This window comes from Vipera ursinii, assembly GCF_947247035.1.
Source record: "Vipera ursinii genome assembly, chromosome: Z".
NCBI classification, from domain to species: Eukaryota; Metazoa; Chordata; class Lepidosauria; order Squamata; family Viperidae; genus Vipera; species Vipera ursinii.
Genome location: NC_139517.1, coordinates 18,252,395 through 18,274,722, shown reverse-complemented (window position 1 = coordinate 18,274,722; position 22,328 = coordinate 18,252,395). Strand labels below are relative to the sequence as shown.

The following is a 22,328-nucleotide window of genomic DNA, read 5'->3' as shown; positions in this document are numbered from 1 at the left end:
CTTTGCCAGGCACTCATTCCTCTTTTGGAAGTGCGCCCACTCAGTCCTGATTATGAAACACCAGATTCAACAGAAATTCTGGAATTGTTCTTGCCGTGGATTCTTCTTGTTACTTTTAAACACTTCATTTGCCACAACACTCTCTTAAGTATACTTTTTCTAGGTTGCATCTAGGTCAGGGGTAAGCAACCTTGGCTCTTTTATGACTCATGGACTTCAACTCTTAGAATTCCTGAGCCAGCCATGCTGGCTCAGGAATTCTGGGAGTTGAAGTCCATGAGTCATAAAAGAGCCAAGATTGCCTACCCCTGATCTAGGTACTGGTCCCTGGATGATGAGTTTCCTTGACAAATAATTCAGCTATATAACAATGCCATTGTTATCTTCCAAATACTGTGCAGTGTATGCCTCCCAGCATACACAAAGGACCGCACATCAGGAGGCTGATGGTGCAGATCAGCAGAGGGGCTGGACAGCTCCGGGCGTTAACTGCTCACTCAGGATAAGCCTAATGACTTAAGCTGTTGACAGCCCCAGGCATGGTCAGCCTGGTGGGAAGCCAGGATCTACACCCATTGTCACCTGCACTGGCAGGAAGCCCAGGTTTGAACTGATTGGATGCCATCCACCTGGGCAGGTACAAATAGACGCCAGGCTTCCCTGTTTCCCCAGTTTGTTCTGTTCAGAATAAACTCATCTCTACCCCAGCTCTGTGTCCATCTCTATGTGAAGCACGCGACTTTACATACTGTATATCAGCGAGCAAGAAAGTTGTAGGTTTCAACATTTCTTCACCTAACCATTGATTCTAAGCTTACAATATTGCATGCTTCTTATGTCAATCCAGCATGGATAATATTCTGGTAGATGCTCGGCAGATCCAGGTGGCAAATCAGGAACTGCTTGTTCATCGTGTTTCATTAGATCTTTGCCCTCAGTAGGCTTATTTGATTCTTGGAACAATGCCCAGTCATAGTTTCCCAACATAATCTGTCCTCTCTAAGGAGATTTCCCCCCCCCCCCACATTGAATAGATCGGGGGTTCAGCTCATCAACCGCTTCATGAATTTGATCATTCATTGAACCCAAAGGGGTTTCTTTGTTTGTTTTTAATCCCATTTATATCCTGCCCTTCTCTGAAGGCTCAGGGCGGCTTACAATCTAAGAAGCACAAATCAATGTGCTTAGCAATTTGAAAGGTTTGTTATATGAAAATTAATTAATTAATGAATGCTTTACAGTATTTATTAAATTTAAATAGAACTTTAATAGTTCCGTGAACAATAACAACAGTATGGAGAATTCAAGGCCACTGTTTCTGGTGGCTGATCATCCAACCCCGGGTAATGTTGTCATGTATCTAGCCACTTCATCTTCAGAACTGGGCACTGGCATGGAGCTCCCCAGAGACCCCAAAAGTTTGACCCCAATCGGCTTTCCTTTTATCCATCGCTCATTGACCCAAAGCCATTTACTGACCCCCTAACTTTTTATCCACTCCTTGGATAACCCCACTGACTTTGAGGCTCATTAAACTGAGTATTTTGGGGGAACCCAGGAGTAGAGATCCTTTTCACCATTCCACCTTAAAGTAAGTCAGCATCTACAGTGCTAAGAGACCCATGCTTCTCCTCTCCCCTTAGCTGTTGAAGGAAACGTATCTTGATTCATTCCTCTGTTGAAAGGCCCTCAGAGGCTTCATCCTGACCTGAAACTGCTGGGGTCGATAGCAGTTTCCTCATCCTTATTTAAAGATGCGTTTCAAGTAGCACGAAAGCTTTCCTCCTAAGCTAAGTGCAAGAAAGCAGACTGCATTTGTCAGAGTAGAAGTTATTTGTAGAAAACTGCATTTGTCGAATCCAGATGGTTTGATGTATCCCAGATGTTTGGCTACTGGTTTCTCAATTCCTTTTGTCTCTAGTCTCACAGAAGTCTGACAACTTTCAGAGAAATACACATCCTATCATGGTTCCTTTAATCCAGTTGCCTCTTCTGTTACGTTATCCCATCTTATTAATGTATAAACCCTTTGAAGTTTTACCCGGTATGTTCAGTTCCTGTTTTTTAAGGCTGCATTCCTGATAGCCATTACTTCTAGAGGCAATAATTTCTGGGCACTGAGCAGTCTTTTCTTAATTTCAACTTTGTATGGGTAAAATACCCCTTCAGATACCACATTTCTCCAAAGTGGTTTCATTTGAATAACCTTTGGTTTGCCATCGTTCTTTCTGAATCCATTCTTAAGATATAGATGTGCCTTACTTTTTCCAAGGATTAAACTGAAGCTTTCTACAAATCTAAAAGGCCCTTTTTGCATTATTTTTGCTCAGAATGGCTTACGCATTTCTTTTTAACTTTTGTTAAGGTGACTTGACAGACCATCTGACTTTATCTTGCAATGTCTGCAACTTCCAAGAGCTTTCTGGGGCCAGTCTGCTTGGTTTCTTCCACATCACTACCCTGCAGTGTTTCTGTATCAATACTTTGCATGACAATCACATTGATCTACGTGCATTAAGCATGTAACCTTCCCCCCCACCCATGATTGGTACTTGCCCCAACTCCTACAGGTAGGTTTCCCAGGTAAATTATGAGAAATGTCAAGAAGCAGACAAATAGCTTACTCATAACTATGAATCTTTTGAGAAGTCAAGCATACAACCCACCCACCTTTGAAAACTGTACCGAGAGTGTATTTATTAATGGTGATTCATGTAACTGGAGAAAGGCATTGAAATATGGTCTGACGTGTCAACCCTGGACTCTTTGAAATTTTTGCTAGTAACTTGGGTGAGGAAGTAGAAGGAATCCTTATCAAAGCTGGAGATAACTCAAAACCGGCTAAAATAGGATAGCTTATTCTTTTCATTGAATCACAATGGAACACAACCTCCTGTCATATCTCCACTCTACCCATCCAAATCATTTTAAAAGGAGCCAGGCTGCAGGAATCTTAAGTGCCTCAAATTTCAGTGTTCATAGAGGTGCACACCCAGCAGGCAAAAGGCTACCCCAAACGGTGAAAGCCAGATCCCCATCAGCGTCATGGCCGACCAGGCCCAACAGAGACGGGGCGGCGGGTGGGGAGAGAGGCCCGCAATCCTGGCTGGGACTGGGGGACCATGGCGCCAATAGGGATCTGTCTTTCCCTGCTCGGGGTGGCCTTTGGCTTTCTGGGCGGGGGCTTGCTAACCAGCGGTTTTGCCTCCTTTGTGCTGGGCGGGCCAGGCATCCGGGTGGCTGCAGCAGCCTAATGGACCCGTGTGAGCTGCTGGCAGCGCCAACCCAAGGCACCAAGGGGGGGAAGGGCAGGCGGTGCAGATTCCCCGTGCATGAGACTGGGATTTTTTCCCCCACTATGGGATTTTCGCTACCAGACTGTTTAACTTGATGCAGAAAGGGAAGGATATGCATTCTGCATCAAGTAAACTTTTAAGAAGTTAAAAAGAGTCTGGCAGCGAAAATCCCCCTCCCCCTGTGCTTCAGACCAGCGCCGCTAGCTGCTTGCTTAGGTCCATTAGGTTGCCGCCGCCGAGAAGAGTGGTGAGGTTTTGTGCCAGCCGGCTGGCCGGCCAGCCAGGCAAAAAGTATGAAGTCAGCAAGAACAGGAACATTTCTTGACCATTAATTTAGTGAAAGAAAATGATTAACTGGGAAGTTTGTTCTTAGGTGAATAATGTGAAGCCTGTCTGGGTGGTGGCGGCCTAATGGACCTGCGCGAGCTGCTGGCAGCAGTAGCTGCCTGCGTGCCCACAGAAATGGCTCTGAATGCCGCCTGTGGCACGCGTGCCATAGGTTCACCACCACAGACCAAAATGAATCAAAGTGAGTGGAAGGGATTATATAGCATGAGCACACAGCGTATTGCTGTATTATATAGAAAGCTACTGTGAGTCTTGAAAATATTAAGAGTTCAGAACTATTGGAGCAGAGAGAAAAGATTCAAGAAACAGAAGTAGCCACACTTCTACAACTTGTAACCATCAGAACCATCTTTTTACAAAAGAAAGAATGCTTAAGAACTTCAGTTTTTTTTGTTTTTTTAAGATCAGATGTACTGATGCAGAATTCATAAATGTAAAACGTTTTTAAAAGCTGAAAATTCAAAATAAAGTGAAATTTGATGTAAGATTCTCCAGATTAAATAGTAGTATGTATCAAGGTCCTTTTTGAACTGACAATCGACAATCAGTTTATTAAAAGCCTCCAGGTTTCACAACTATCCCACCTCCACCCTCCACCCCCCAAAAATATTGTTCTAGGAAATACTATAACCAAGAAAACTAGCAACAGCAAACTCAAGAAGGATTATACTCTTCTGAATTTGATACTCTTAAGAAAAAAATATTGAATTTCATATCAGGTAGCTTATTCACAGGTTTATTCCAAGTGGTGGCATGTATTTATTGTACAGTTCCTTAGGAACATAGGTAACAAAGGATTTTGAATTAGGGGAGGAAGAACAAAAAGTTAAATATACAAAAGGACAATAACTGATATTTTAAAATACTAACAGAACGATAATTCAAATTTCTTCTGTTTTCTCACTGCCAATCTTTAAGTACCTACACTTCCTACTCCCAGGGATTAGACAAAATATTCAGATGATTAAAAGGGACAAAGTGATAAAGAGATCTTCGGATCACACTCTTCTTTTCTGTTTTCTAAGATGTGTAAACATTACCATATTCCCCAAAACATCAATACCTATTAAGTGAAGGGAACAAGAGTGGTAAGATTATAGTTAGGATGTTTCACAGTGCCAGCATTCAATCATCTTCAGAGTTAATTTTCAAACAACAATCATATTTCACTACATTTGGAAAGAAAATTTCTTACATTACCCAAATAGTCCTACTTCTCTTTCACACTGTTGATGTATCATCGTTTCTGGTTCAGTTTAGAGAGCACAGGAAATTTTGCCCAGAAATTACACAAAAAAAGTCCAATGAAAATTAGGAAGAGACAAAAAATTAAATATTGAACTTAAACCATCCAGAAAAGCTGAGCACCATCTATTTTAACAACGGAGGGCGGAAACAAGTCAGGGCTTCACGTTCCACATTCTTGCAGTTGGTATTTCTTGCCACCTTCAAACAGTCTTATTTGTTCTCCAGGTAGCAAAAAAGGTGACATCACATCTATTTGACTTTTTCTTCAATCTTGCAAAGAACCAAAGTAAAAAAAAAATTGCTACAATGAGAAAAACCACTAGGTAATACTCTGATGAAACACTGCCTTCCTGTTCCTTCAATTTAGTTTCTGGGATCAGGTTACACCAGATGATTTTATGGAGTAATCCTTATTATCCTAAGGATTTTATTTTTTTTTTGAATCTGCAGAGAAGCAACAAGACTATCAAATGTGGTTATTAATATTGGTTGTGAGGTCCAAATTTTAAAAGTAGCAAAAAAAAAAGACATTTTAAGAACACCACCACCTTTGCCTTCCAACTGAAAAGGATGAGGGGACAAGGCCATCAGAATTTATCTTGCAGGCTGGGAAAATACCCAAACTCAAAGGTTTTTTCCCCCCACACTTCCAGCAGTGCAACAATGTCTCTCTTTTAGAGGATAATACACTTCCTTTTAGAAGATTTCTTCTTGCGTCCATTGCTGATCTTTTCTTTGTGCTTTCGAATTTCCCGCACCAGGGTATAGAAGGCATCTTCCACTCCCTTTGGATGAATAAAAATACAAAAAGTGGAGAAAGATGTAAGAAAAGGCTTTATTAGTACTTTTAAAATTATATTAGCTATTTCAGGTGCATTAATTTTTATGAAGTGGGATTTCAAACCCACATTTAGGCAACAAAAATGATCAATACAAAGATCGCAAAGTAAGGAATACCTGGGTTCTAGCTAACTTTTCTTAGGCTGTTACCTATAGGTAAAATTATTTGGATGGGGGAAAAAATCATTATTTTTATGTACTGTAGCCTTGTTTATTCTCCCCACTAATTTATTTAGTAGTGAATAACCTAAGATACAAGGGACGTGGTGGATCAGTGGGTTAGAACGCTGAGCTTGTCGATCATAAGGTTGGCAGTTTGGTGGGTCGAATCCCGAGTGCCGCGTAACAGAGTAAGCGCCTGTTACTCGTCCCAGCTTCTGCCAACCTAGCAGTTCGAAAGCACGTAAAAATGCAAGTAGAAAAATAGGGACCACTACGGTGGGAAGGTAACAGCATTCCGTGCGCCTTTGGCGTCTAATCATGCTGGCCACATGACCACAGAGACATCCTCGGACAAGCGCTGGCTCTTTGGCTTTGAAACGGAGATGAGCACCGGCCCCTAGAGTTGGAAACGACTAGCACGCGTGTGCGGGGGAACCTTTACCTTTACCTTAACCTAAGATACAATTTATTATCTATATTCAGAAACCTTTCTCAAACAGGGAATGTGTAGTAGCAGAACAATATGTTGATAAAACATCTCTCAATAAGATGTACATGAAATGAGAAGACTGACATAAACCATTACAAGGGTAATTTTAGATAAATTTTATTTCTACCCTCTTAGGTATAACCACAGGATACTGGCTTATAGTGTCAATCCCGCTGCTTCAGTACATAGTTACTGTAAAGCAAAGCAATTGACATTTGGCAATTGGTGATTCACATATAAATAATGAGGCTGTGAAATCAGACTGAAATATAGCAGATAATAATAATAATAATAATAATAATAATAATAATAATAATAATAATAATAATAATAATAATAATAATAATAATAATATACCGCCCTTCTCCCGAAGGACTCAGGGCGGTGAACAGGGCAGATATATAAAAAATACAAAAATACAGTTAAAAGAAAATTAAACATATGCCCAACTAAAACAGTAAATACATATATTAAATACATATATTATCCTACTTGCACAATACCACACCTGTCTGGTTTTGGCCGAAGTCTCTACAAAGGGGATTCCGTAGCTTCTTGCAAGCTCCTGAGCTTGTTTCGTATCCACTGTTCGAGAAGGCAGGTCACACTTATTCCCAACAAGGACCATGGGAACATCATCAGAATCCTTCACACGATTGATCTGTTCCCTGGAGTTACATAAGAGGAAAATGTGAACAAGGTGCTTCTGAATAAATCAACAGTTCCTAAATTCAATCCTGAGTTTCCTAGATTTGAATGAAATATATTCCAGTACTTCACTTTGCCCTGCGTGTTCCCTTATATTTAAAATAGATGGACTGAAATCCAGATTACATGCAATATACATTAGAAATACAATTCCCTTTCCCTCAGTTTTTGGTGCTTTAGTATAATCAAAACCATGAGTCTGAATGGAGGAATGCTAGCATGGGGTGGCAGGTCCTGTATACTTTCTCTTTTAAACCCTTTGCTGCTTTAAATCGCCTCCCACCAAAGAAACAAAAAACCAACTAAGTTATTTGGAGCAAAAAATCTCTTTGTCAGATCACAGAACAGTTCTTATCAATAAGGTGTTTACAGTGCTTTTTTTGTAAAATAAAAAGGTGCCGGAACTCACAGACGTCATACAACCCGCCTTGCCTACCCTACAAGGTTCCATCCAAAAAAGGTGCCAGATCTCCGTTCTGGGCGTTCTATGAGAAAAATAGCCCTGGGTGTTTATATATGCAATGATAAGTGCAAGTCTGCCCTTAAAGAAAAGGCTGAGACTTTCAAAACTGAAATAAAAAATATGAAGTAACGGTATTTCCCTTATATAAAAATACTTGGGCAATGAACTATTCTATTTTAGTCTTTTCTATTCTACTTGCATTCTCTCTCTCTCTCTCTCTCTCTCTCTCTCTCTCTCTCTCTCTCTCTCTCTCTCTCCCCCTCCCTCCCCCACCCCCACTTGAATTTGCTTGCTGCTCATTTAGTTTTCTGGAGAAATCCTGTTTTTGTTTTGTTTTGGAAGAGACACTTTAAATGGATGTTTGCATGGCAAAACAAAATGAAGTTTCATATTTTTGTATGATTTTTATTAAAGGTTTTCATAGAAATGAACAAGCATGAAATGATATAAAGTAAGATTAAGAAAAAAATGGGAATAGTACAGATGGGGGGGAAAAAGCTACATAGAACAGCCATTTCTAATCTTTTTTGGCATTTACAAATGTAACTGCCCTCTTTAAAGTTATACCATAATACAATTCTTCCCTCAGTCATTCTTTTTTAATCAGCAATATTACCAATTAATTTTTCTCCCCATTCTTAGTAAAAAAAATAATAATCTGTAAGTTCCATCATATTTTCAGTATCAGAGAGGTTTTGGGTACCTTTGTCATCATTGCTACCGGAGAGAAGCTAAGAAAAAAAAGAACAGATGCTGACTGGTGGACCGCAGAACTTTACTTGTCCTCTTACCTATAGTGGTGAACATCTTCAAAAGACTTTGTATTGTTGATAGCAAAGACACACAGGAAGCCTTCTCCTGTCCTCATGTACTGATCACGCATGGCACTGTATTCTTCTTGCCCAGCTGTGTCCAGGATATCTAAAAGGCATGTCTCTCCATCGATAACCACCTGCTTCCGGTAGGAATCCTGAATTCAGAAGAACACACACACACGCACACAGAGAGAGAGAGAAAAAAATGTAACACAGGAGAAGGGAAAAAACAAAAAGGCAGAAACAAGGTAATACTTTGTCACGACGTTACTGTGCATAAAGATCTCCAGTTACCAGGATAAAAAAAGGAGTCAGTCCTGAAGAAGCGAAAAAGATTGTAGCAGTTTGATGAAGTGATGAGCATCCTTTAGCTAGTCGGAATTTATACCTAACCCTAACCAAGATTGCTTTATCCTATTGATTTATCTCTGAGCTTTTAGTTTTTTGGGGGGGAGGGGGTTAAACTGTTAAGCCCTATTGAGCATGTTAATCCTAACTTCATATATGTCTTTCCCAAAAGGGCTAAGGAAATGAGCAATTGTAGGGGAGGAGCGCAATAGTTCTTCCCCCCCCCCCAAAAAAAAAGAGAGGGAAAGAAGCTTTATAGGTCAAATTTAGATATCATCCATATCATTCTCAGAGTGGTGTAGTTAATGTGTGTGTGTATACATGTATATATATACACACACACACACATTCAAAATTTTGTGGCTGACAAAAAGTTAAAGGGAAACTAGTATAGCTATTTCAAGCCCTTTAGCTCTCATCAGCTAGTCATACCCCTATGGGATGCGAACCTGGGCAGCTTGCATGTTAGGCAGCTGTGTTAACCTGTAGGTTACAGGTTCCCCTCACTCCTGTCAGCAGAAACCAGGGAGGATGTATATCTATCTATATGTTGGGGGTAGCACCCGGTCTACCAAATATAGGATAAAGCAATCTGTTCTGCGTTTTGCTCCAGTCTAGGAGCATTTTTGCAGGCAGATGTCACTACTGTGATAACTGTAAATTCAAAATTTGGGGGCTGACAAAGAGTTAAAGGGAGACTAGTATAGCTGTTTCAAGCTCTTTGGCTCTCATCAGCTAGTCATACCCCTATGGGATTCGAACCTGGGCAGCTTGCATGTTAGGCAGCTGTGTTAACTTCTAAACCACAGGTTCCCCTCACTCCTGTCAGCAAAAACCAGGGACGATGCATACCTATATGTTGGGTGAAGCTCCCGGACTACCAAATATATGCTCCTAGACTGGAGTGAAACGCAGAACAGATTGCTTTATCTTACATTTGGTAGACCGGGTGCTTCACCCAACACACACACACACACACACGTTTGTGTGTGTGTGATAGATATACCAATATATATATCAATAAAAGTAGCCAGATAAAGCCGAGCAACTTTGAACTGTGCTATCTTGTATTAAAATATACTGCTCAAAAAAATAAAATAAAGGGAACACTTAAACAACACAATGTACTGTATTTAATAGTAGGATGTCTTATTTTAAGTTTATGTTTAAGTTTATTGAATTTATATACCGCCCTTTTCCTGTAGGACTCAGGGCGGTTTACAAAGTATTTAAAAATGTCAATACAATACAAAAGTTAAAAACAGTTAAAAATAATTAAATTTGATCCCTGAAAAATATAAAACCCCAATTAAAAACTCTCAGCCTGGGCCGGAAAGCTCAAAGAGCCAGGTCTTCAGGTCCCGGCGGAATGACTGAAGGTCGGGGGCAGTCCTAAGCTCCACGGGCAGCTGGTTCCAAAGGGCAGGCGCACCCACTGAGAAGGCCCTCCCCCTGGGTGTTATTCCCTTTATTTTTTTGAGCAGTATATATGTAGCTCATTAAAAAAGGATGCATCAGGAGTCAGATATTCACAATCAGTAAATGTGTATTTTGTGTTTTAAGAAACCTAGGAAGGACAATGGAACAGATGGCAGAATCAAAGAGCAGTGAACTCTTTGAACAAGACAAAATAAGAGAATGCAGACACTGGGCAATTCAAAGGTCAGTGCCGGTGCTGCAGTGATTATATACCTCTATAGTGGGATCATATTCATCCACGAAATGATTCTGGATTAACTGTATGGTTAATGCACTCTTTCCAACGCCACCAGCACCCACAACTACCAGCTTATATTCCGTCATTTCTGCTGGGCTCCAGAACAAACTAAAGAAAAAAAAAACAAAAACAAACAGAAGACACTACAGTAAATTCATTTTTTTTCTTCTCAGTATTCATGTGATCTTTAAAAGTCACATTTGGGCAACAATTTCTGAATATTTGCTGCTATTTCTTTCTGAGAATCAATGGCTTGCACTAGTCTAGGGTAAGCAGATAAGAGTTTGGTGTTGTTTGAATCAGACAATAGCAGTACAAGATCAGAAGATGTGAAGAGACCTGGTCTATAGATTTGCCAAGAGTCGGACATGACTGAATGGATATCATCATCATCATCATCATAAAGAGGTTTCTCATCATTTAACTTAGAAAAGCTCCAGACGCCAGGATTTCTACCAATCTCTTACGGAAACAGGAATCTCTTCCAAAACTGATTGGAAAGAGGGAAACCTAACCTTCCACTAACAATTCTATTATCTCCAAAATTCTTATTCTGGGAGGATTTCTTTCACTTTCTGGCTGGTATAATTACCCGTCCCATTCCCTTTGTTTCTTGGTTTTTCCTGTGAGGGTGTGGCCATTTCTTTGGTGCCCCTTTTCAACACAATTTCTGTAATTTCTATCTCTTCTGTCTCTATTCCTTTATCTGTGCCCACTATAATTTTGTTTGTGCCTGCTACTGACTGGTACCCTTACCCATCTGTATCTTGCTGACAAATAGTATGTATATTTTTGACACATGCTCACTTTCCTGTTTGTGTCTGTGTTAAAGAGAAACACTTCCAACAATTTTGGAATGGATGCATCACATGGCAGCCTGTGTGCATCTTCCTGCAAAATAGATGAACCATACACACATTTGCCCACAGGTAGTAAAAAGCAAAATGAGATGGTATAGCTCCATGGGTTCTTACTATTTCTTTACACAGTACCTTTAAGGGTATGTTTACAGTATGTTTAATAGATTGACTAGCATGGAAGTCCCTTTCAAGGGTTAAGAGAGAGAAGGGAAATAAAATAGTGGGAGACAGTTAAGTTTGGGTCCTCATCATCCTTTTCGCCATTGTCTATCCACTGCAGGATCAAGATCTCTTCCACGTTTCCAACCAATATGGTCCTGAGCTTTCTTTTGCGCTTGGACCCACAAAACTTGCTGATGTCATCAATCCATCTTGTTTTAGGTCTCTTTCACGGATGCTTTTTACCAAGTGGGATCCATTCTATGACTGCCTTGGTACACCTGCCAACAATTCCTCTTATTTATTTATTTAATTAGACTTGTATGCCGCCCTATCTCCCGAAGGACTCAAGGCAGCTAACAACAATAAAATACAATAAATACAAATATTAAAAAGCAATTAAATTATGTTGAAGTCCCACTAAAACCAATAAAAACATTTAAAATCATAATTAAAACCCCATTATCATCAGTCCAGGTCGGCCTGTTGGAAAAGATATGTCTTAAGGTCACGACGAAAGGACCGAAGGTCTGGGGCCATCCGGAGCTCCCGGGGGAGCTGATTCCACAAAGTAGGTGCCCCAACAGAGAAGGCCCTCCCCCTGGGGGTCACCAGCCGACATTGTCTGGCCGAGGGCACCCTGAGGAAGCCCTCTGTGCGAGCGCACAGGGCGATGGGAAAACGTTCCTGGCAGCAGATGGTCCTGCAAATATCCCGGGCCTAAGCCATGTAGGGCTTTATAGGTAAGGAGGACCAGAACCTTGAATCTCACCCGGAGGGCAACTGGTAACCAATGCAGCTAGCGCAGGAGGGGTGTAATATGGGAGTATCGGGATGCTCCCATCACAACCCGCATGGCCGCATTCTGCACCAGCTGAAGCCTCTGGGTGGTCTTCAAGGGCAGCCCCACGTAGAGAGCATGCTATGCGACCAGCCCATTTCCATGTTTTTTTTTAATGTTCGGGTAGGGCAGAGAAACTAAAGGAGTTACCAAAGGCTGCTAAAGGTTTGCACTTCATGGATAATAATAATAATAATAATAATAATAATAATAATAAGAAGAAGAAGAAGAAGAAGAAGAAGAAGAAGAAGTTGGAAGGGACCTTGGAGGTCATCTAGTCCAACCCCCTGCTAAGGCAGGAAACCCTATACCATTTCAGACAAATGGCTGTCCAGTCTCTTCTTAAAAACTTCCAGTGTTGGAGCATTCACCACTTCTGGAGGCAGGTTGTTCCACTGGTTAGCTGTTCTAACTGTCAGGAAGTTTCTCCTTAGTTCTAGGTTGCTTCTCTCCTTGACTAGTTTCCATCTGTTGCTTCTTGTCCTGCCTTCAGGCGCTTTGGAGAATAGCTTGGCTCCCTCTTCTTTGTGGCAGCCCCTGAGATATTGGAACACTGCTATCATGTCACCCCTCACCCTTCTCTTCATTAAACTACACATACCCAATTCCAGCAACCGTTCCCTATATGTTTTAGCCTCCAGTCCCCCAATCATCTTTGTGGCTCTTCTCTGTACTCTTTCTAGAGTCTCAACATCTTTTACATCGTGGTGACCAAAACTGGATGCAGTATTCCAGGTGTGGCCTTACCAAGGCATTGTAAAGTGGTATTAGTACCTCACGCGATCTTGATTCTATCCCTCTTGTTAATGCAGCCTAGCACTGTGTTGGCTTTTTTGGCAGCTGCAGCACACTGCTGGCTCACATTGAAGCGATTGTCCACTGGGACTCCGAGATCTCACTCACAGTTACTACTATCGAGCAAGGTACCACCTATACCAGGGGTAGGCAACCTCGGCTCTTTTAGGACTCATGGACTCCCAACTCCCAGAATTCCTGAGCTAGCACAGCTGGCTCAGGAATTCTGGGAGTCGAAGTCCAGGAGTCCTAAAAGAGCCGAGGTTGCCTACCCCTGACCTATACTTATACCTGTGCATTTGATTTTTTTCCTGCCTAAACGTAGACAAATAAAGAGATAAGACAAAAGACGAAGGGCATCCATTAGCTGCTGATTTTTTCAGATGTCTCTCTCTCTCTACCCACCCACCCACCCCCGCGCAGAAAGTAGCTTCGCGGACAAGTTAACAGGTCGAGACCTGCCGAATCGGCGCACCTGCAAAACGCGAAGGCAGGGCAGTCGCCAACTTCCCACCAGGAAGGCGAGGGAGGGAGGGAGGGAGGGGAGGGGAGGGGAGGGCCACCGAAAGTCGGCTTTAGCAGCAGCATTCCCCATCGCAGACTTCTTCCCCTTTTACGGGGTGGGGGTGGGGGGGCAAAAGCCAGCACCGCCAAGCCAAAGCGAGCCTCCCCTCCGCCACCCGCCCGCCCAGCCACCCAGTCTATCTCAACGGCCAGGATTCCCAAACGAGGGCCCCACCCCTGGTGCAAGCCCTGCAATGGCTGCCCTCTTTTAAGGACTCGGGCAAACTCCCCCCCAGAACGAACCCGCAGCCTCCTCTTTCCCGCCCTCCCCCCACCCGCTTTCGTCCCCCGCCATCCCAGCGCTCCGTGCCTTAGCGCAACTCTTCGCGCAATTAAATCAGTGCTTTTTTTTTTCTCCCCAGCCCCAGCCCCGGCCGTACGCACTCACCCAACCCGTCGAAAGGGGAAGGAAAGCCGCGCTCAGGCACCCCCCATGGGGACAGAGGGGCTAGCGGTGTCGGGCGGCCTCCCTTCTCCAAGGCCAGGGCCTAGGGCCGGCAACGCAAGACCCCTCCCCGCTCTAGCCTGACAGCTCCCTTCCGCGCCCCGCCACGCAGGGACGCCCAACCAATGGGCTGGAGGTAACCGCCCCGGAACGACCAATCAGGAGACGACGATACCATAGAGACGAGATCAAGCGGGGGGGGGCGGGAAGAGGGGTGGTCAGGCTAGAGCAGGGGTCGGCAACCTCGGCTCTTTTATGACTCGTGGACTTCAACTCCCAGAATTCCTGAGCCAGCTATGCTGGCTCAGGAATTCTGGGAGTTGAAGTCCACGAGTCATAAAAGAGCCGAGGTTGCCGACCGCTGGGCTAGAGGAGCCGCTGAAATGGCGAGGGCGGGGAGCTGAGAAGAGAGAAAGCCAGAGCGTCGGCAGGAAGCGGTGCGAACGCGGCGAAGGGGGAAGAGTCTTAAAAAAAAAAGAAGAGCCTCTTTTCCAGTGGGGTTCCCCTCCCTCCCTCCCTCCCCCCCCCTCGCCGCCGTCCGCCGCTCGCCGCTCCTCCTACGGTACTAGCAGATGAGCCAGCGGTGGAAGTCAAAAAGCGGCGAATGAGATAGCGGTAACTGTGTGGAGCTTCTGCGTGAAGAGTAGTCTACCTGCACCAACCGGGAAAATTAGGGTCACTCCCAATTTTTGCATCTTCGAAAAGCCTGGGCGGGATCGGGGTTACGTGGCCCCGTAAAGCAGCAGTTCTGTTCAAAGAAAAACAAGGTCAAAGAAAACCAAGAAAGTCCAGTTGCCTCTTGAAAAAAAGCACCTTTGGGAGACCAGTTCTATTGTTTGTCCTTAGCTGTGTGTGTGTGTGTGTGTGTGTGTGTGTGTGTGTGTGTGTGTGTGTGTGTGAGAGAGAGAGAGAGAGAGAGAGAGAGAGAGAGAGAGAGATCAGCTACGGAATTTATTTCATGGGAGGGTATTCCATTGTTTGGTTCATCTATTCTAAGGAGCCTTTGCCCACATGGAAATTAATTTTAAAAACTCCTTTGAGAAGACACTGCTTCCCCATCCGTAATGGCAGTAAAGGTAAAGATTCCCCCGCACATGCGTGCTAGTCGTTTCCAAATCTAGGGGCCGGTGCTCATCTCTGTTTCAAAGCCGAAGAGCCAAGCGCTTGTCCGAGGACGTCTTTTGACTAGACGCCAAAGGCGCATGGAACGCTGTTACCTTCCCACCGTAGTGGTCCTTATTTTTCTACTTGCATTTTTACGTGCTTTCGAACTGTGCTTTTGAACTGCTAGGTTGGCAGAAGCTGGGATGAGTAACAGGCGCTCACTGCCACGTGGCACTCGGGATTCGACCCGCCAAACTGCCGACCTTCTGATTGACAAGCTCAGTGTCCTAACCCACTGAGCCACCGTGTCCCTATAACGGTGGAAGCTGTGTTATATATTGTGTATTGTGTTCGGGGTGGGGGGGGAGGTGATGGGTTTTCTTGGATTTTTTTATTTTTTTTAAGCTGCTCTGAAGCTGGAAGGATTCGGTGGGATGGACATTTAATAATAAAAATTCTATCTCAGAACAGGCTTTGGGTATGGATGTTTTTAGGCAATAGTTCCATCATTCCTTAGTCATCACTGGTATCTGGAAATTATCAAATTGAAGAAAGTTATCCTAAAGGGTAAGCTGAGGGATAGGAGCTTTGGGCTACATACTCCTTATCTGCAGGCAACTAGGATCCAAACTGAGACACTTAGTATGCCCAGCAAAATGTTATCTGCCACCTTATACAAAATAGGTTTGCACTGAGCACTTACAATTGTTATTACACCCAATCTCAAAAGTATTTTGGCCTTCCTGTTGAGTTGGTTTCAGGGTTTTTCAACCAGTGGTACCCGTATCCCTAGTGGTACGTTGGCACCTGGCAGGTGGTACACGTACGACGGGTTGAACAGCGCTGTAAAAAAGGTGTAAAAGTGGATGAGGTGAAGCGGCAGCAGCGCCGCACAGGCTTGTGGGAAAGTCAGCTGGAACTGCCCGTTGCCTGGGTCCTACTGAGAGCTCAGGATCAAAGCTCGCAGGTCCAGCTGATTGGGGGAGGCCTTGGGGGTGGCAGGCAGCCTCATGCAGTCTTCGGGTGGAGATTCAGCGGGAGCTGCGTGAGGCATTGCTTGCCTGGGTCCTGCGGAGAGCCCAGCAGCTCCAGCTGATTGGGAGTGGCAAGCAGCCTCACCCAGTCTTCAGGCAGAGTCAGCTGGAGCTGTATGAGGCATTGCCTGGGTCCTGCTGGAGGGGAGAGAAGAGAGGATATTAAAAGGGGTGAGAGAAGAGAGGATATTAAAGGGGGTGAGGGGAGAGAGGATATTAAAGGGGGTGAGGGAAGAGATGATATTAAAGGGGGTGAGAGGATACAAAGGGGTAAGAAGATATAAAGGGGTGAGAGAAGAGGATATTAAAGGGGGTGAGAGAAGAGAGGATAAAGGTGAGGGAAGAGATGATATTAAAGGGGGTGAGGGAAGAGATGATATTAAAGGGGGTGAGGATACAAAGGGGTAAGAAGATATAAAGGGGTGAGAGAAGAGAGGATATTAAAGGGGGTGAGGGAAGAGGATATTAAAGGTGAGGGAAGAGACATTAAAGGGGGTGAGGGAAGAGATGATATTAAAGGGGGTGAGAGGATATAAAGGAGTAAGAAGATATAAAGGGGTGAGAGAAGAGAGGATATTAAAGGGGGTGAAGGGAGAGAGGATATTTGCACAGGTTCGCCTGGTGCGTCAGTTGCGGCCCTATCTTAGCCGGGATGATCTGTGCACGGTCACTCATGCGCTCGTGTCCTCTCGTCTGGACTACTGCAACGCTCTCTACATGGGGCTGCCCTTGAGGACCACTCGGAAGCTCCAACTGGTACAGAATGCAGCCGCGAGAGTGGTGTTGGGAGTCTCCCGATACTCCCACGTTACACCTCTGCTCCGTGAGCTGCATTGGTTGCCAGTTGTCTTCCGGGTGAGATTCAAGGTACTGGTAACGGTATTCAAAGCACTCCATGGCATGGGGCCGGAGTACCTCAGGGAACATCTGCTGCCGGCATCAAGCTCCCTGCGCCCTGTGCGTTCCCACAGAGAGGGCCTCCTCAGGGTGCCACCGATCAGAGAATGTCGATTGGTGGCCCCCAGGGGGAGATCCTTCTCTGTGGGCGCTCCGGAGCTGTGGAATCAGCTACCGGTTGAGCTCCGGATGGCGCCCGATCTTCGCTCCTTTCGCCGCGATCTCAAGACATTTTTGTTTGTACAAGCCAGCCTAGCCTGAGGGGGAGTGTTGGGGTTGTTTTATCTTTTGTTTTTTAATTTTTCTGGGGGTTTTTAGCGTTGTATTTATATTGTTTTTAACTAGGGCAATTGTTTAATCTGTTTTTAATGTTTGTATTGGTTTTTTATTCTGCCCTGTGAACCGCCCTGAGTCCTCAGGGAGAAGGGCGGTATATAAATGTTATTAAATTAAAATTAAATTAAAGGGGGTGAGGGGAGAGGATATTAAAGGGGGTGAGGATACAAAGGGGTAAGAAGATATAAAGGGGTGAGAGAAGAGAGGATATTAAAGGTGAGGGAAGAGATATTAAAGGGGGTGAGGGAAGAGATGATATTAAAGGGGGTGAGAGGATATAAAGGGGTAAGAAGATATAAAGGGGTGAGGGAAGAGGATATTAAAGGGGGTGAGGGAAGAGGATATTAAAGGGTGAGGGAAGAGATATTAAAGGGGGTGAGGGAAGAGATGATATTAAAGGGGGTGAGAGGATATAAAGGGGTAAGAAGATATAAAGGGGTGAGAGGAGAGGATATTAAAGGGGAGTGAGGACTACCTGCACTTTTATCACTTTTCTGTGGTTTTTTTGGCGGGGGGGGGATTTCATCAAGTTTTTGACACCTTGCTAGGCGACTGGTGGTACTTTAATATTGCCTTGTTCTAAAAGTGGTACAATCGGTGAAAAGGTTGAAAAGCCTACCTGGTGGGACTGACCTCAGTCTTACAAGTTTCATTGTCATTGTGCCTCCTTATTCTCAATGAATTGGGAAAGTGTCTGCCTGAACCACTTCTGAATCTTTCCTTGTAGTTCTGGACTTAAAAAAAACGACGCTTCAGCCTCTTTTGCCTAGGTAATGGTTCCTACATATTTCCATCGGGGTCATCTTCCTTATTCTCGACAAAACTATAACTGCAGAGAGGGCACTCCTTTTTGAGCTCATGGATATAGCTACGTACTGTAGCTCAAAGATTTTTGGTTTGCAGTCTCTGAAAATCATGGAACGTTACAATACGTAATGAACAGTGGATGTGCAAATATGCTTTTTGCACCTTACAAGAGGCCTTTGAGGGCCTCTTTCAACCTTTGAGAGCTTATTAATATCCAACAAAGCAGCTCTGACTTATTTGGTACCCTTCCCATAGCATCCTGAATTCTTAACTTGAACTTGACTCTTTCCCGAAAGCTCTTCACCAAGGCTGAAAAACGTGGAGGGGAGGAAAAGATAGTTCTGTGATTGGTGGCGTAGGAGCTCTAATTGAGCTATTACAAAAGAGGACCCACTTGGGCTTCAAAACAAGTCTTTCTGCTAAAGCCAACAACTGAAGAGATGTAACAAAACGCTGTGAAAAGCAGTCTGAGAAGAAATCAAAGCTCAGAACAATTTCTTCAACACAGTACCTCCAACACAGGATGTACCAGACCTAGGATTCTCAGTGTTCCAAGCAGCGTGCTCATTGCGTGTGGTAGCACAGTGTTTTATGGTACAAAACATTCCAGGAAGTCAGTAGAATCTACACAGGCTGCGTGGAAAAGATTTCTACTTAGGAAGGATCATGGAACATGCAAATAGGGCCTACCTGGGGCAACACGGGATGGCCTGTTTATTTTTAAATGTTTTAGTGACGGTAATTAGTTCTGGCAATCTGATTATTAAGTGAAGTGGTCGCTAAGTGAAAAATCACATGACTGTGCCTACAACTTTTCTTTGCTGAACAGCATCAAAGAGATCCTGCCCCAAATGGCCAGCTAAGACCAAATGGAGAGGAAGGTTTCTGGAGCAGAACTCATGAAGAAGCTGGATAAAAGGGCAAAGCATAGCCCCTTTCTCCCATTCCCCTATGTTTTGGAATGCTCACCCTGGTGTAGGGATAGTTAGCAAGAAAAGGATTGATGTTGGCACGTACATTCATTGGAAAGGATTACAAGAGTGTAAGCAGACACATAATAGGGCAGGGCTTTTCAACCAGTGCTACGGGTACCACCTGTGGTACATTGGCACCTGGCAGGTGGTATGCGACCATCCTAGAAACGTGGTAGCGGGGGATGGGAATGAGCTGAATTGGTGGCAGCACCGCACACGCCTGAGTGAGAGATGGCTGGAGCGGCAGGGCTGTCAGGGCTCTGGAAGCGCCAGGATCAGCGCTTCTTTGGGGCTATCGGGGCTCAGCGGAAGCGTCAGGATCAGCGCCAGGCTCCAGCTGGAGCTCGGCGCTGATCCTGGCGCTTCTGCTGAGCCCAGAAGAAGCGTCGATCAGCTGGAATGTGGCAGCATCTCCAGGGTCTTGTGATTTACATTCAGATGCTTGGCAACTGATTCATATTTATGACCGTCACAGTGTCCCGGAGTCATGTGAAGTGACCAAAACCTGCTGCAACCACCCAGCGGGGGGGGGGCAATAAAAACCAAACAACTCCCCAACCCCACCCCTGCTGCCAATCCTCAACAGAAATGCTCACAACATTGAAAACCTCGGACAGGAGGAAGAGCGCGGCTGGGCGGGCAGTCAGGTGTCTTGCTTGGCTGTGGCTTGAGGGGGGCACATTTTTCAGTGCCATTGTAACTTCGAACAGTCACTAAGCAAACTGTTGTAAGTCAAGGACTACCTCTACTTCATCACTTTTTTCCTTTTTTGGTCATCAAGTTTTTGACCCCTTGCTAGGTGACTGGTGGTCCTTGGATGTTGCCATATCCTAAAAGTGGTACAATGGGTGAAAAGGTTGAAAAGCCCTGTAATAGGGAATACACACCCAATGGAGCAAGCAGTTTGGGAGGCAAACAGAAGAGTGAAACTGATTGGGGTCAATTTCAGGCAGCAGCTGAACCTGGAGGGTTCTATAATAATCAACTATAATAGTATTTCTTCACCTTGGAAGCTTTTAAGATGTGTGGACTTCAACTCCCAGAATTCCACAGCCAGCATGCTGGTTCCAAGAATCACTGAACTGTAGTAATTAAAGTCATGCAGCTGAGTTTAACTTGCCCTTAGCACTTTGGGTGGTGTTGCACTGCAGAGAAAATCAGCTTAGGAAGAGATAGTTTAACTTTAGGCCAGGAGTAGGCAACCTTGGCTCTTTTATGACTCGTGGACTTCGACTCCCAGAATTCCACAGCCAGCTGTGGAATTCTGGGAGTTGAAGTCCACGAGTCATAAAAGAGCCAAGGTTGCCTACCCCTGCTTTAGGCAATCTGCAGGGGGAAAGGGGAAAAAAAGATGACACCCAGAACAATGTATACTAACTCACTGTAATGGCAAACACATAATAGGGATGCTGCAAAGGTTGTAAATGCAGGCATTGGTCCCAATTTATTTTTTTATTACCATCATACAGTGACTGGCAATCATTAAATGAGCACTGCCTCTAAGGTCTTAGTATATTATTACGTGCATTTGGGAATTCTAGCTTGCTTTGTCTTATTGGTTGTTTCTTCCTATTTGGTTGATGATTTACTTTATAGCAGACATGTCAAACACAAGGCCCGGGGGCTGGATCCGGCCCGCGAAGTGGTTTCATGTGGCCCGTGAAGCCATCCTGGAAACAGTGAGGGAATGGCCCCCACTGCCTTGGCCCTGGCCCAGAGACCCTCCTTCTGCCAGAGACCCTCAGATCTGTCCCACTCCTGCCCAGGCCCCATAGGCACCCTTGATGCGAACGATGTAGAGCTGGCCACGCCCACCCAGTAGGCCATATGCACTCTAGCCACGCCCACCCAGTAGGCCACGCCCACCCAGGCCACACCCACCCAGCCCCCTGAGGGCAACCGCAATGCTGATGCGGCCCTCAATGAAATTGAGTTTGACACCCCTGATTTATAGGTAGCTGAGATTCCAGTATAGTACAAGTAGTCCTTGACTAATTATCAGTTGCTTTAATTATAATGCCTTGGTAAGGCCACACTTGGAAGACTACATCCAGTTTTGGTCACCACTATGTAAAAGAGATATTTGGTTGGTTTTTTTTAAGTATTTTATTAATTTTCTGTCATTGCAATTCATTTATGCTTAATGAACAAGGTGTTGTCTGGGTTAATTTTTGGTTAGTCATTAAAAGTTAAATTCTTACTTAAAATTCTTATCTCATTTTTCCAACCATTGATAAAATAAGTTCCATGTTTGAAAGTATTCTGTATCTTCTTTTTAATTCTCAATGTGAGTCCATTTCTGCACAGTCCAGTATTTTCTTCATTAGCGCTTCCTCCGATGGTGTTATCTCATTTTTCCAGTGCTGCGCAAATGCAATCCTCGCTGCCGTTAGTACATGTAATGTTAAATATACATTTTGTTTATCAATTTTTTCTGGCATTATGCCTAGTAAAAAAAGTTCAGGTTTAAAATCTACATGTTTCCCTAACATCTTTTCTAACCAAGTATGTATTTTGGTCTAAACCTTTTTTGCTTTAACACATGTCCACCATAAGTGATAGTATGTACCGGGATTTTGATTGCATTTCCAACATTTATTAGACATATTTTTAACCATTTTTGCTAATTCAGCAGGTGGAAACTGCCATCTATAAAACATTTTATATAAGTTTTCTTTGTACGAAGTAGCCATTGTCAGCTTATAATTTCTTTCCCGAAGATTTTGCCATTTTTCTAATTCTATGTTATATCCAAAAAATTTTGCCCATATAATCATTGTTTCTTTCATTTGTTCATCTTCCATTTTTAAATTCAATAAAAAGTTATACAATTTTTAAATCATTTTTTCATCAGAAGTCATCAACACTTATCAAACATCGTCTGATCTTTGTAAAAACCATATGTTTTAACATCTTTGTCATACCTCGATTGCATTTGCAATCGGGGCGACCATGATAAGTCAATGCCCTGGTCTTCTAGCTCTTGTTTAGATTTTAATTTCCCATCTGTATTCAAAATGTCCTTATATGCTAAGATTTTTTTAAATTTAACTAGATTTGGGTGAGCAAAAGGTTCC

At 43.8% G+C, this 22,328-nt stretch overlaps 2 protein-coding genes and 1 long non-coding RNA gene across 3 annotated transcripts in view; 2 read left to right on the top strand and 1 right to left on the bottom strand.

Moving 5' to 3' along the window:
• KASH5 (KASH domain containing 5) overlaps positions 1 to 3,621 on the top strand; it is a gene marked incomplete at both ends in the record, with an annotated part of 31,576 nt that extends 27,955 nt beyond the window's left edge. Inside the window, one exon of the mRNA XM_083377429.1 lies at positions 3,487 to 3,621. Coding sequence (XP_083233555.1) covers positions 3,487 to 3,621 — 135 coding nt within the window. The remainder of the gene's footprint in view (positions 1 to 3,486) is intronic.
• LOC310648670 overlaps positions 1 to 12,720 on the top strand; it is a 71,698-nt gene extending 58,978 nt beyond the window's left edge. The window contains exon 2 of the long non-coding RNA XR_014494130.1: positions 12,532 to 12,720. This is a non-coding gene — a long non-coding RNA (uncharacterized lncRNA). The remainder of the gene's footprint in view (positions 1 to 12,531) is intronic.
• LOC310648661 (GTPase KRas-like) lies at positions 4,366 to 14,212 on the bottom strand. Its single transcript, XM_083376637.1, has 5 exons — positions 14,043 to 14,212; positions 10,411 to 10,543; positions 8,347 to 8,525; positions 6,893 to 7,052; positions 4,366 to 5,677 (listed from the first exon to the last, which is right to left on the bottom strand). The coding sequence occupies exons 2-5, from the start codon at positions 10,519 to 10,521 to the stop codon at positions 5,567 to 5,569; spliced, it is 561 nt and encodes a 186-aa protein (XP_083232763.1). The 5' UTR covers positions 10,522 to 10,543; positions 14,043 to 14,212; the 3' UTR covers positions 4,366 to 5,566.
• Positions 14,213 to 22,328: the final 8,116 nt, after the last annotated feature.